This window comes from Myotis yumanensis, unplaced genomic scaffold (assembly GCF_028538775.1).
Source record: "Myotis yumanensis isolate MYYU_CA2020_CCGP unplaced genomic scaffold, mMyoYum1.0.hap1 SCAF_3, whole genome shotgun sequence".
NCBI lineage: Eukaryota > Metazoa > Chordata > Mammalia > Chiroptera > Vespertilionidae > Myotis > Myotis yumanensis.
In genome coordinates, this window is record NW_027223754.1 from 95,142,916 (window position 1) to 95,158,003 (window position 15,088).

Consider the following 15,088-nt stretch of genomic DNA (forward strand, 5'->3'; position numbering starts at 1 on the left):
CAGCCAGGGTTCCATTTTCTTTTTTATCTTCAAGATCACTAATTATTTTTTTCTGCTTCTGAATTTTTCTAATAAATTTTACATTTTAGTTGTTGTAGTTTTCAGCTTCAGAATTTCTTTGTGGGTTTTGTGTGTGTGTATATGTGTGTGTGTGTTTCTTTCTCTTTATTGATATTTCCATTCCATTCACACTTTTTTTTTTTTAATTTTCTCTACGTCTTCCTTTAGTTCTTTGAGTATCCTTAAGATTATTGTTTTAAAGTCTTTACCTGCTGTATCTGCCATTAAGTCCTTTTAGGGACAAATTCTTTTTAATATATTTTTATTTTGAATGAGTCATATTTTCCTATTTCTTTATATGCCTTGAGATTTATTTGTTGAACACGGGGCATTTGAATCTAATTATGTGGTAACTCTGGAAATCAGATTCTCCCCCTCCCCCAGGGTTTACTTTTTTGTTGTTGTTGTCACTGCTTTTGTTTATTGTTTTTGATGCTGTCTCTATGCTGAGGATCAACCTGAGGTGTAAACTTAATGCCTTTTTATGTCTTTTCTGAGCCTTTCCTTAGGTTGTGCATAGTCTGTTTCTAATTTACCTAATATATGCTGGTGTTTTTGAATGTCCTGTTCTTTTATGTTTGGCTTCTCAAAGGGGAAAGGGGAAAAATGAAGGAGGAATAAAAGGGCACTGGGTTTTTTAAGTTTCCCAAAAGTTACTTTAGCCAGAGGTAGGAGGAGCTTGGCAACAGTCTGTCCACATCTTTGTCTGCACATCTGAGATCAGAAGTAGCAATCAGAAATTAGAGCACACATCCCCAATATTTGGGGGACAGTCTTTTGCCTACCTTCCTGTGATGGAAGCTTAGTTTATTGACTTTAGATCTCTCTTCTTTTCTAATATTTTGAATTGCTATTAATGTTCCTCAAAACACTGCTTTTACTGCACCCCACAAATTATAAATTGTATTTTTATTTTAAAAGTTTTTGAGGTTTTTACTCATATATTATTTGGGAGTATGTTGTTTAATCTTTAAATACTTTGTGGTTTTCTAGCTTTCTGGTTTTGATTTCTAGATTAATCCCATTTTGTTCTGAGAGTACGTATTGTAAGCTTTCTGTTTTTTGAAATTTGTTAAGGTGTGTTTTATTTTCTCGAGTGTGGTCTATCTTGGTGAATTTTCAATGTGATATTTATAAGAATGTGTATGCCACTGTTGGATGAAGCAGTCTCTATATGTCAATCATATCCAGTTGATAATGCTGTTGAGTTCAACTCTGTTTTCACAGATTTTCTACCTGCTGGATGTGTTCATTTTTGATAGATGGATATTGAAGTCTCCAGCTGTCATAGTGTATTCCTCTATTTCTCCTTATAGAACTATCAATATTTGCCTCTTGTATTTTGAAGCTCTGTTGTTAGGTGCATGAACATTAAGGATTGTTGTGTCTTCTTGGAGAATTGATCACTTTATCATTACATAATGTCCCTCTTTATCCTTTTCCTTAATAACTTTCCTTTTTCTGAGGTCTGCTTTGTTTGAAATTAATGTAGCAACTTTCTTTTGATTAGTGTTAGCATGATATATCTCTATTACTTTACTTTTGATCTATCTTTATATTTAAAGTGAATGTCTTATAGACAACTTATTGTTGGGTCTTGTTTATTTTTTAAATGTTTTTATTGATTTTAGAGAGAGAGGAAGGGAGATGGAGAAACATTGATGAGAGTGAGAAACATCAATCGGCTGCCTCTTGCACGACCCCTACTGGGGATTAAGCCGCAACCCAGACATGTGCCCTGACCAGGAATCAATCAGCCAGGGACCTTTTAGTGCATGGGAACACTCAATCAACTGAGCCACACAGGCAATCTCTGTATTGTAATGGTTATATTTATACCATTAATGTTTAAAGTGATTAGTTATATAATTGGATTAACGTCTGCCACATTTGTTGCTGTTTTCATTGTTCTTATTGTTTCTTTTTATTTTGCCTTTCACTCTTTTCTGCTTTGTATGATCTTAATTATTTTGATTCCAGTTTTTCTCCTCTCTTTTTGAAATCCTTTTATATTAGTTGCCCTAAGGTTTACAATACATGTTTACAAATAATCTAAGTTCACTTTCATATAATACTGTACTGCTTCATGGTTAGTGCAAGTACCCAGTTATTCTTTTCAGTCCCTCATAATTTTTCTGTCATGCATTTCACTTATCCATAAGTTACAATCACTTAATACATTGTTGCTACTATTATTCTGAACAAACTGTTGTCTGTTCAATTATTTAAAAATAAGAAATAAAACTATTTTTATATCTTCATTTCTTCCTTCTTCAATGCTCTTTCTTTCTTTCTGTAGATCCAGGTTTCTGACTATCATTTTTCTTCTTCCTGAAGAACTTCTTTTAACACCCTTTGCAAGTCAGATCTACTAGGGTAAAATTCCCTCAATTTTTGTTTGTCCAAGAAAGTTTTTATTTCTCCATTTTTGAAGGATAATTTTGATGGATACAGAATTCAAGGTTTGTGGTATTTCACATCACACTCCTCTTGCATGCATGGTTTCTGAAGAGAAGTCTAAAGTAATTCTTATCCTTGTTCCTCTATGGAGGTGGTTTTCTTCTGGCCTCATTGAAGATGTTTTTGTTTTGTTTTTTTCTGCAGCCTAACTATGATATATGCCTAAGTGGAGTTTATTTGTTTTGTTTTTCTGCTTAGTGTTCTTTGACCTTCCTGGATCTGTGGTTTGGTGTTTATCTTTAATCTGGAAAGTTTTCAGTCATTATTACTTAAAATATTTCTTTTGTTTCTTTTTCTCTCTCTTCTCCTTCTAGTATTGCCAATACGTGTGCATTACACCTTTGTAATTGTCCCACAATTCTTTGGGTGTTCTCATCTGTCTTTTTTATTCTTTTTTCTCTTTGCATTTTAGTTTTGGAAATTTCTGTTGACATTCTTTAAGTTCACTCAGTGTTTCCTCAGCAGTATCCAGTCTGCTGATGAGCCTATCAAAGACCTTCATTTCTGTTTAAATGTTTTTGATTTCTAGCATTTCCTTTTTAATTCATTTTTTAGAGTTTCCGTCTTTCTTCTTATATTCGCCATGTATTCTTGTGTATTCTCTACTTATTCCTTTTGAACCCTTGGTATATTAATCATAGTTATTTCAAATTCTAAACCTGATAATTCTAATATTTCTGACATATCTGAATCTGATTCTGTTGCTTGTTCTGTCTCTTTAAACTGTGTTTCTATCTTTTAGCGTGATTTCAAAGTCTTTGTTGAAACTTGGACATGATGTACTAGGTAAAAGAAATGGAGATAAATAGGGCTTTGGTGTGAGGTTCTATGTTTATCTGCCTAGGGCCAGCCGTGGGCAAACTACGGCCCGCGGGCCGGATCCGGCCCGTTTGAAATGAATAAAACTAAAAAAAAAAAAGACCGTACCCTTTTATGTAATGATGTTTACTTTGAATTTATATTAGTTCACACAAACACTCCATCCATGCTTTAGTTCCGGCCCTCCGGTCCACTTTAAGAACCCATTGTGGCCCTCGAGTCAAAAAGTTTGCCCACCCTTGGATTAGGCTGTGTTTACTTTTTGCAGTAGCTGTGGTTTGGGAAGTTAAACTTTACCTTTTCTGTTTCCTCTATTGCAGCGGTTCTCAACCTGTGGGTCGCGCCCCCTTTGGAGGTCGAACGACCCTTTCACAGGGGTCGCCTAAGACCATTGGAAAACACATATATAATTACATATTTTTTTTGTGATTAATCACTATGCTTTAATTATGTTCAATTTGTAACAATGAAATTGGGGGTCACCACAACATGAGGAACTGTATTAAAGGGTCGCGGCATTAGGAAGGTTGAGAACCACTGCTCTATTGTCTTTGGGTTTCTCTAGGGACTTATATTTAAATATAGTCTGAGACATGCAGTTCTTTCAGTTGTATTTCCCTGTTGTGTTATAAGAGCTCTATTGATGTAATGACTTGTGGGAGAGGAGATGCTTTCTAGTCCTATCATTAGGTCTCAGTCTGTTAGTGAGCCTGTGTCCCTTGGCTGTGACTTTTAACAAGTACTTTTCAGTTCCTCTCCCTGCGTTGATGAGACAAGAAGGCTAAAAGGGGCTCTGGTTGGCTATTTCCCCACCCTCTGGTAAAAGAGTTTCTTTTGCCCTAGCTGGTTTGGCTTAGTGGATAGAGCGTTGGCCTGAGAACTGGATGGTCCCAGGTTCGACTCTAGTCAAGGGCACATGCCCAGGTTGTGAGCTCGATCCCCAGTGGGGGACTTGCAGGAGGCAGCCAGTCCATGATTCTCTCTCATCATGAATGTTTCTATCTCTTTCTCCCTCTTCCTTCCTTTCTGAAATCAATAAAAATATATACTTTTTAAAAAAAGAGTTTCTTCTTAGGGCAGGCCTTATTAAGAATAACAATGTTCTGGTGTATTTCGTAATGGATAATTTTTCCTTCCCTGGCAGGAAATATGGGGGAATTTTTCTTGATCTTCACTGTGAGAGCCTGGTAGGGCCCCCTAAGCCAAAACTCCTATAAGTGTGGGGATTCCTCCTTAAACTAGGTCTCCCTGGACTTTTTAACTGTCAGATTTGTGCACACTGGAGAATCGTATAACTGCCTACATGTCTTTTCAGTTTAGGGGGCTGTGATTTTTCTCTATGACCTCAGTTCTTTGCTGGACCTAGGAAGAGTTAGTGATTTTCAGTCGGTTCTACTTTTCACTTCTTGGGATGGCGTAATACTTTCAAGGCTCCTTACATGTTAAACCAGAAATCAGAGGACTCAATTATTTCCTTTTTTTAAACGCATTTCTCCCTTATTTCCATGATTTACCTTCCTTTCAGTTCTCTAACAGCTCTAATTTTTCAGTCTTCCTTCCCTCCCTTCATTTGGAAGTCCAGGGATTTGCTCTTAATCCTCTTCTCACCCACATCACCCTTCCCTGATGACCCTATCTCTTGTCTGCAGCTTTAACTCACACCTGAACGATGAGGTATCCTCAGTCTTAGTGTCCTGAGTATTTGACATCCCATGAACACCTCAATATCAGTGTCTCTAAACTGAATTTATTTTTGTAAACCCTCCATTCTTGTCTCACAATTGCCCACACCCTCCTTTCTTCTCCCACTGACGTGATACCCATCTTGCTTCTTTGTCTTCACTGCTCAGATTAAATGATTCTGCAACTCTGTCCACCCTTTTGCTCAAGCCAAAAACCTGCTTCTAGACTGTTCTTTCTTACCCTTTAAATCCAGTCATTCACACCGTCCTGATAATTTTTCACTTAAAAGAAAAACAAATTCAAATCTGCCTCCTTATCCTTGATCTCACTGCTATTGCTCTCATTCAGGCTCTTAATAGTTTACTCTGTTCTCCGTGCCTCTTCTAGTATTCCCCACACTACTGTCAACCTCTCAGTGTTGGCATCAGATTGCTTCTCTCTTGCCTACAGAAGCAGTCTTTCATATCTCACGACCTGTAAGCAATCCATTAAGGATATGTACATAAAATATAAGAAATTGTTTAGATTTATTTTTCTGTATCTTATCTTATAAAAATGTGTTTTTTTGTTTGTTTTGGAATGAAGTAGAACAATAGCACATGCATATAATTTATAAATATATTTCTATTTAGGTTGAATACTCAAACAATATTTTATTGATAGGGTTACATAATCAAAAAGTTAAGAGACCATGGGCCTACAATATAAAATTCTAATTCCTCAGGTTGGTGTCTCAGGACTTAAGTTGTCTGGACCTCACCACTTGTGTCCAGTCTCCTCTCCTCTCGTTTCCCATTTGTTCCCTGCATTATGAACGCACATATTTATCTACCTGGTTACTATAAGTTACCTTTCATGCCTTCATATGGCTGTCACATTGTTGCTTCTCCTTGGAATTTCCTTCTTCTCTCTTATCTCATCCTTCATTCCCACCCTGCCCTGCAAAATCCTGCTTCTTAATTTTAACCCCTTCTGGTACAGGTTAAGTCATCATGCTCTCTTTTGCTGCCCTGCTGTTTAGTACTTGTTCACTCATTCCTTTAACAGTGTCTATTGAGCAACTTCCCCTAGCCCCTGTCTAGGCTCAGGAGACAGTATAGTCATTTCACTTCTCTGCCTCCTTCGCTGTGAGCTTCTTGGAGACAGACTCTCTTCCCATTCCCTTACCTCCAACATCCCTTGGTTTGTCGACCACCTGCATGAATGAATCAGTGAGTGAATAAGGACACTGGACCACTAGCGTCTCTTTCAACATTGAGATTCTATTTTTATTTAAAAATTGATCAGAAACTAAGTTGTAAATTTGTGGACCTCTATAGCCCAAATCTTATTTGTGGTGCAGTTTATGCTCACTCACTAAATCAAATCACCCATTTAGTAATAAGTCTAGGTTTGTATATTTTTATTTGTATGTATGCATGTTGTTAATCCTAGAAAGTGGAATAAAATAAGTACTTGACTATTATTCTAGAGCTGTGCTTTCTGGCTGTGGTTATAAAGTTTGGCCTGACTTAATGACTCTAAAGTGAATATTTATTCCCGTGTTCCGGATGTCCTTTGGTTTATATTGCAATAGTGCATTAAAAAGTTGGTTTTAGATGAGGAATAATTAGCCTTGCTACTATGCTCTTCTTTATTTAAGAAATAAAACTACAAAACAGATAAATTAATTGTTTATATTACAGATATTTTTCCATTAACAAATATTTTAACAGGTGTGAATTTTAAGTTCACTTCATGTGTCTCAGAATTTGTATTTGTTTAATATTTACGAAAATGTGTTACAATTTTTACATTATAACACATTTCATAAAGTGAGGTTTACTGTTATAGCTCGAACTGGTCAGATTTTGTATATAAGTATGTATATGTATAAAATAAAAATTGTGTGTGGTATGGTTGATTGAGATAGACAGACTGCTTAACTGAATCAGTGAAAGACTAAACCTGAAAGGAGTGAAGATTAAGGAATGGTATGTCTACCATAATTACTAATATTATTTACTACTAGTAGTAATTAGACTGCTTATCTTCTGAAGAAAACTGAGTCTGAAATGCCCTCAAAAGTTAGAAACATACCTTTATGTTTTAATCCTTCTTAAATAGCTGGTATGATTCTAAATTTTAAATGAAAAGCTCTTTGAATTTACCTTATGAAACTGAATTAAACAAAATGCTTTTGAACTTTTTTTCTTTCTCTTAGGTATAATATTGAGCCCAGTTTATATTGCCCATTTTTCTCCCTTGGAGCATGCATGGAAGGCCTTAACATTTTATTTAATAAACTGTTGGGAATTGCATTGTATGCAGAGCAGCCTGCAAAAGGAGAGGTGTGGTGTGAAGATGTCCGGAAACTGGTAAGCATCCCAGTTTGTGTAAAGTTGTATTACTTTACTATTTCTTGGGTTTAATAATTGAGTTAATAGCACTTTCATCTTTAAGTTAGTTTTGCCTATTGGAGCAGATCTCACCTTAGTCCTGTTTTACAAAAAAACCTGAATGACCACTTCTGACTTAGGACACTGTATGAAAGAAACATTGTTCTCTAAAATCAGTTGCTGCTGAAAATTAATGTAAGTATATAACAGCAGAGTTAGTTCTTTGAAAAAAATATATTTAGGAATCTACTAGGAGGTTGAGTCTTCATATGTTTGACAAATTGTAATTAAAGGAAAATCTGTCATTACATTTTTACATTCCTGCCATGCTAAGTGTCCTTTAGGTTCATTTCTGAACCCACTGCATTGGTCACATTTCCTTTTCTTCCAACCCCTTCCAATTTTGTAGGAGCTTAATTTGCATGAGATATGAATTTATGTCCCATGTTTTGATTTGACTTCTTTGATAATAACTTTAAGCCTAGAATCCACTCATCTCCTTTAGAGCCTACTTTGTTTGAGGCGTGAGTATTTTTATTTTTCCCTGATAAGAGTTTCAAGATTTATTGACCCATATGTTTATCACGAAGACTTTGTGTTGTTATTGTGTTTTATGTGTTGTTTATTTGCCTATCACACAGTACTCTTGTCACTATATTTCAAGAAACGAAAGCTATCTCATTGTTCCTTGGCTTGTTCTGTGAACATGGAATCGATGTAGTGGTGTAACTGAAAGGATAGAATGAATGGGAGCACCTTATATCACTGTACTTAATTATCTAAGTATTTCTCTGTTTGTATATAATGTACTTCAAAAAATGATGGAGATTGATAAAATACAGGTATACAGTGAAAAGAAAACTGGTAACAAGAATAAAAGGATAGAGTGTAAAGGGCAAAGAAGTGTCTGCAGGATGTGAGCCCCCTGGGCAGGACTATTTGTGTTTTGTTCACTGCTGTATGCCAAATACTGTGAACAGTTCCTAGCATCCAGAAGGTGTTAATAGATGTTTGTTGAATTAATAATATATGCTTTATAGGAAGTTTTAAAGCATAAAACTTAGGTTCTCTTTGGTAGAATCCTCAAGGTGTAAAAAGACAAAGAAGGCAGGATGGAGACTAGTGGTTGAGCCTTCTTAGGTTCAGTTTTGGGTAAAGTCATAAATAATGATTTTATTGATCGTCAACTGAAACCAGAGGCTACCTTTTGTTATTTCTGTGTCCAAGGGTTATAATTTGTATGAACATATATCATTACATTCTACAGTTTGAAGGAAAAATAATTTTGCTGCTAAAACTTTTGAGACAACACTTATTTCCAACTCCTTTTGGTGATTTGTGAACAATCTGAGGAGCTGTATTTGGTAGAGGTATCAGCTGAATGGCCCAAACAAGGAGGGTTTCTTCTCCTGGACAGAATTACCCAAATCAAAATCATCCGAAAGATGAAGAAAAAATAGAATCTATCTTGAAATAATATGGGATGTAGAAAGTAATAAAATATCTATATTTATAGCTGTGCATGATTTATATACAGGATGGTGCAAAAGTAAGTTTACGGTTTTTCGTATGGAAAATAACACAATAATTAATAAATAATAATACAAGAATAAGCTGTTTTGTGTACTCATAACTATAAACCTACTTCTGCCACAACCTGTATAGATTCTTGTGTTGGGGATGGTTTTCAACTTGTAGATTTCTGATTGACTCATTTACCACTAAATTAAATTGTTTTTTCTAGGCTGTGGTTCATGAATCTGAAGGATTGTTGGGGTACATTTACTGTGATTTTTTTCAGCGAGCAGACAAGCCACATCAGGTAATGCTTTATTTATAATCTAGTCTCTCTAAAAATGATCAGCAGCTAATTTATATTAATGTGAACATATCTTTTTTGTAGTTCCCTAATATTTAAAGGGCATTAATGATAATTACTAAATATATTAATTTGAGATTATCTGTGAATTTAAAAATAAACATTATGAAAACCATTAGATATGCCTGTATACTAGTCTGTCACTTTTATCTGTGTCATGGTAATAATGATAGTAATAATGATAGCTGATATTATATGAACCCTTCTATGTCACATCATGTTTTTGAATGTTCACCTCAACCTTTGAACTAGACACTAATATTATGAGGAAACTGAGGCCAGAGAGGTTAAGTTGGTTGCCCTGAGTCACACAGCTAGAAGTGCTAGGATTTGAACCCAAGCATTCTTACTATAGCCCCGACTCTTAACCACTTTTCAGACTTGTTAATGGACCTAGTTTAAAATTGCAGAAGATACAGAAGTCCCCCCTAATTTATGAAGGATACTTTCCAAGACCCCAGTGGATGCCTGAAACCAAATATAGTACCAAACTCTATACATACTGTGTTTTGTACATACATACCTATGATAAAGTTTAATTCATTGTAACGACTAATAATAAAATAGAACAGTTATAATAATATACTGTAATAAAACTTAAGTGAATGTAGTCTCTCTTACTCTGATAACTGATCTGATACTGAGATGACTACTAAGTGACTAATGGGTGGGTAGTGTATACAGCATGGATATGCCAGACAAGGGATGGCTCACATTCTGGGAGGGATGCAGCAGGATAGTAAACAATTTCATCATGTTACTCAGAACAGCATGAAGTTTAAAACTTATGAATGGTTTATTTCTGGAATTTTTCATTTACTATATTTGGACCATGGTTATCAGCCAATAACAGAAATGGAAAGTGAAACTGCAGGTAACGGAGAACTGATGTATCTTTATATTGGAAACCTTATCCATCACCAATTCACTTCTTTTGTGAAATATGTGAGGTTCATTCATTTCCTTAACTGTGTACTGGTATAGCAATCATCTTCAACAGTTTTAGGCAATTTGATGGTAAATGTTAAGAGTTCAGGTTATCAGCCCTGGCTGGTTTGGCTCAGCGGATGGAGCGTCGGCCTGCGGACTGAAGGGTCCCGGGTTCGATTCCGGTCAAGGGCATGTGCTGGGGTTGCAGGCACATCCCCAGTGGGGGGTGTGCAGGAGGCAGCTGAATCGATGTTTCTCTCTCATCGATGTTTCTGGCTTTCTATTCCTTTCCCTCTCTCTTCCTCTCTGTAAAAACTCAATAAAATATATATTTTTTTTTAAAAAAAGAGTTCAGGTTATCTATAATAATAAAATCGTAATATGCTAATTAGACCGGAGAGCCAAACGACCTTCTGGACGTCCTTCCGGGTGTCCTTCTGAACGAAGCCAGGGCTGCGAGGGCTGAGGCAAGCCACCACAGCTGTGAGGGCCAAGCTCCTTGCACGAATTTCATGCATTCGGCCTCTAGTAAGTTATAATAGAAATAATGGTACTTTATATTTAAGTAGTGATTCCTAATTTCAAAGCATTTAAATAGATGTGAGCTTATGAAATCTAGGCAACTACTCTGGGATTTGACAAGGCAGAGATGAAGCTCGTAAAGGCAAACCAGTTTCCAAGGTGATTTGGCTGGTAGGTGAGGAAGGTGGGACCATAAACTAGGTCAGTGGAGGGCAAACCGCGGCTCGCGAGCCACATGCGGCTCTTTGGCCCCTTGAGTGCGGCTCTTCCACAAAATACCACGTGCGGGCGCGCATATACAGTGCGATTGAAACTTCATGGCCCATGTGCAGAAGTCGGTTTTCGGCCTGGGTGAGTCTATTTTGAAGAAGTGGCGTTAGAAGTGGGGGGTGTCGGTCAGTCAGGCGACGGGAGACACAGCGCAGGGGAGGCGCTCGCGATTCATGCACAAGTTGAGCTAGCCAGTCAGTCAGCAGTCTCATTGTGCAGTGGTTAGTGCTAGTTGCGTAGCAAATCGCTCGCGGGTGACAAAAGTACCTACTCGAAGCATAAAGTTACCTGTATTTTTTAAATATGATCGAGTTTTATTCAACGTACCTATAGTTTAACTAAGACTTAAAACTTTAAGTAAAGTTTATTAAGTTAATTTTAGGGAACATTGTGGAGTGAAAGAAGATGTAGTGTCAAGGATTGAGAAAGGTATGTTGAGATGGTTTGGACATATAGAGAGGATGAACGAAACAAGTATACAAGACAAGTGTGGATGGGAGAGTTGGAAGGGGTCAACCTCAGTGGACGTACCTCAATCAGATTGAGGACGTTTTTAGCAAAGGCCAGCTTAGGAGTACCCTAAGTAAGTTAATAACAATGTACCTACCTATATAGTTTAAGTTTAAAAAATTTGGCTCTCAAAAGAAATTTCAGTCGTTGTACTGTTGATATTTGGCTCTGTTAACTAATGAGTTTGCCGACCACTGATCTAGGTCATCAGACACTGATTCCTGTGTTCTTCCTCTTTGCTTGAATGGCTGGTAGAGAGTCTAGGTTAGTGATTAAGAACTCTGGCTCCTAGTAGTACAACTGGGTTCAGATCTGAGGTGCAGCAAACCATGACAACATTTCCAAGACTCAGTTTCAGTTTTCTGATCTGAAAGGTGAGATTCTTGCCTCATAGGGTTATTGTGAAGAATAGTGAAAAAATCTTAGTGAATCTCAGCTTGTTATAGAAAATTTGCTTCAGATCCCTTGCTTTTTGCAATTTTAGAGCTTATCAATTTCAAGTGATAACGACAATTGGTATGGACAGTATCTCCTAGTTCATTGAAGGGGCTCAATAAACAATAGTGTCCCTTCCTTTAATAGCTTCATGTCTGTCACTTCCTATTTGCTTTAATGCATGGATCTTAGCTCTGTAATGATAGCATTTCCGACATATGGTACAGCAGCTGAATACATATTTTTGGAGTGAATGAATAAATCAACATAAGCTCAGTATATTGGTGTTTTTAAAAATTTAAATTTTAACAAAAAGAGTTGAGAAAAATTTGTGTGCATAACTAAATAAATAGAATAATAATAGAGGTAAGTTAAAATTTGAACTCAGAACACATTTTGGTATAATTTTATGTTCATTAACATTAAGATTATTCTACCTTTTAGACTACCTAACACATTCTTCTAATTATGTTTTCTGATTCTTAAAGGATTGCCATTTTACAATCCGTGGAGGGAGATTAAAGGAAGATGGAGACTATCAACTTCCAGTTGTAGTTCTTATGTTGAATCTTCCCCATTCCTCAAGGAATTTACCAACTTTATTAACTCCTGGAATGATGGAAAATCTTTTTCATGAAATGGGACATGCAATGCATTCTATGCTGGGACGTACTCGTTACCAGCATGTCACTGGTGAGTCACAAAGGGGACTTTTATTTAATACAATTCTTTAAAAACATTTTATTATAAATAGGAAGAAAAAAAGCTTTTTATTTAGAAAAACATCATTTAATATTGCCCTGTGGTCATTTATCAGCATATTGCCTCGTCTCCTTTCAATTGTACAACCAATCCTCTTATATTTTTTTGCTTCCTTGCTAACATTTCGCACCAAGGAATAAGTCCCAGTTGTCCATCTTTTGAGTTTGTACTATTTTATATTTTGAGCTGTTCTTTATGAAATTTAAATTTGTAGCTCTATGTGCATAAGAATAAATATATATCTCCTTAGAACCTAGCACAGAGTAAGTGAATGAATGTTGCCTCTTTGTATCCAAAATCGGTTAGAAAACATAGCAGAACATGTTGAAAAAGTATGATAAATTACTTTTTATTTTCCTTATACTTTCCCCCTGTATAAAATTATAGTTTTTCATGATGATCTGTGGCCATTTTTGATGATACTGTAGACTTTCCTCTTAGCTGTCTCATCTCTAAATCTTATGCCTAGACCACCTGGTAAATTGTTCATATTCAGTTTTTATTAACTAACTTAATACACACAATATTTTGGGGGAGGAGAAGATAGAGTGGAACCTTGGTTCTCAAACTTAATTCCTTCTGGAAGACTGTTCAAGTAGCAATTTCTTCGAAAACTAAATCGTTTTTTCCCATTAGAACAATGTAAATTGAATTCATCTGTTCCAGACCCACAAATGATTTCTGTTTTAACCTTTCTGTTATACAGTACATGTCTAATGTACTGTTTAACCCAGGGGTGGGCAAACTTTTTGACTCGAGGGCCACAATGGGTTCTTAAAGTGGACCGGAGGGCCGGAACTAAAGCATGGATGGAGTGTTTGTGTGAACTAATATAAATTCAAAGTAAACATCATTACATAAAAGGGTAAGGTCTTTTTTTTTTTTTTCAGTTTTATTCATTTCAAACGGGCTGGATCCGGCCCGCGGGCCGTGTAGTTTGCCCACGGCTGGTTTAACCTATAAGTAAACACTTCTTTTTTTAAATTTATCGAACCATCCCCTACTAGCCTTAAGAGAATCACTTTCAGCATTGTTCCAGGGGTGTGTCAGCATACAACATCTTTGCTTGTTCATATATCACTGCCTCCGAAATGCTGTCACTGGATAACTGCTTTTCCTTTATCCAAATGAACAGTAGTTTTTCTACCTTTTTTAATTGCCTGTATCATAGCTTCTTTCACACATCAAGTGCTCTTTAGGGCTTCTTTATGTTTTAGAATTGTGCTAATCCTCCATTTCTCCAGCAACAAAAGCATAAAAACAAAAACAAAAAAACTCACAAACAAACAAAATATTCACAGCATAATTTCCTGAGATGGTAACAAGATAGGTTTAGAGGTAAACTGACTTGCATTCTTTCCTTTGTTTGTGGTGTGAGAGACACCTTTTGTCCTGCTGATGTATCTGCATGAAAGGGTTGTCAGGTTAAAAACCAAAGTTTGGTTTGACAACCTAGACATTTTTTCTTTGACTAACTTGGTGGAGAACCATATTGTTCCAGATGGGAGACTGACATTCCTTCGAGAAACCAGGTTTGACTGTATTTGAAAAGATTGTAGATGGGCCGAATCATAAAATGTCACCAAAAATTATTATAGGATTTGCTATTTTAAGTAATTTTGAGTTTAAAATATTGGTTTTTTTTCTTTGAGGATTGACTTTGTTACAAGAAACAATCAATGGATAAAATGCTATTTTAAAAGAAATGAAGGATGAAAATATTTGGTGGTGGAATTCAGTGAATTAAATACAAATGCTATTTTAAATGTCAGAATGTTTTAATGTGCGTTTCACGTATATTCCAGCATAGCTGAACCCAGGCTTATTTGTAGAGGGTTTGAATCACTGCTTTATAAGGTGTTTTATCCAGCTGTGCAAATATTTTGTTTTATTTTACGTTTGATATACAGGAAAATATACAGGATTATTATAAACTTTTCTGCAAATATGTGCAATAATTTTATAGAAATAAAACATTGAAGTAATCAAAGCTTGTCATAGTTCATCAGAAGTATAAATGAAAATTTTAAAAGAATATACAAAAAGAAAGATAAATATGTTGATTTGATTCTTGCCAACTTTATTTTTTCCCCATTTTAGGGACCAGGTGCCCCACTGATTTTGCTGAGGTTCCTTCTATTCTGATGGAGTACTTTGCAAATGACTATCGAGTGGTTAACCAGTTTGCCAGACATTATCAAACAGGGCAGGTAGGGAAACTAATTTGTAATTCAGTCCTTTGAGTTGTGATTGCATTTATGACCTCCTGGATAATGTTTAATTCAGTGCTTTTTCAGAGCTCTGTCACCCCTCTCAGTTCCAGAATCCTTCTACCATTTTGTTGTTGTTCTAATTAGTTTTTTCTTTTTGGGAGGTTGGT

General features: G+C 36.0%; 1 protein-coding gene across 6 annotated transcripts in view; it reads left to right on the forward strand.

Moving 5' to 3' along the window:
- Window positions 1–15,088, forward strand: part of MIPEP (mitochondrial intermediate peptidase) — a 262,517-nt gene that overhangs the window by 93,750 nt on the left and 153,679 nt on the right. For all 6 annotated transcript variants that reach the window (XR_011470789.1, XM_070409161.1, XM_070409162.1 and 3 more), the window contains exons 11-14: window positions 7,226–7,379; window positions 9,145–9,222; window positions 12,435–12,639; window positions 14,809–14,918. Coding sequence is in view for 5 of the 6 variants with exons in the window: in XM_070409161.1 (XP_070265262.1) it covers window positions 7,226–7,379; window positions 9,145–9,222; window positions 12,435–12,639; window positions 14,809–14,918 (547 nt within the window). In the remaining variant the exon portion in view is untranslated. The remainder of the gene's footprint in view (window positions 1–7,225; window positions 7,380–9,144; window positions 9,223–12,434; window positions 12,640–14,808; window positions 14,919–15,088) is intronic.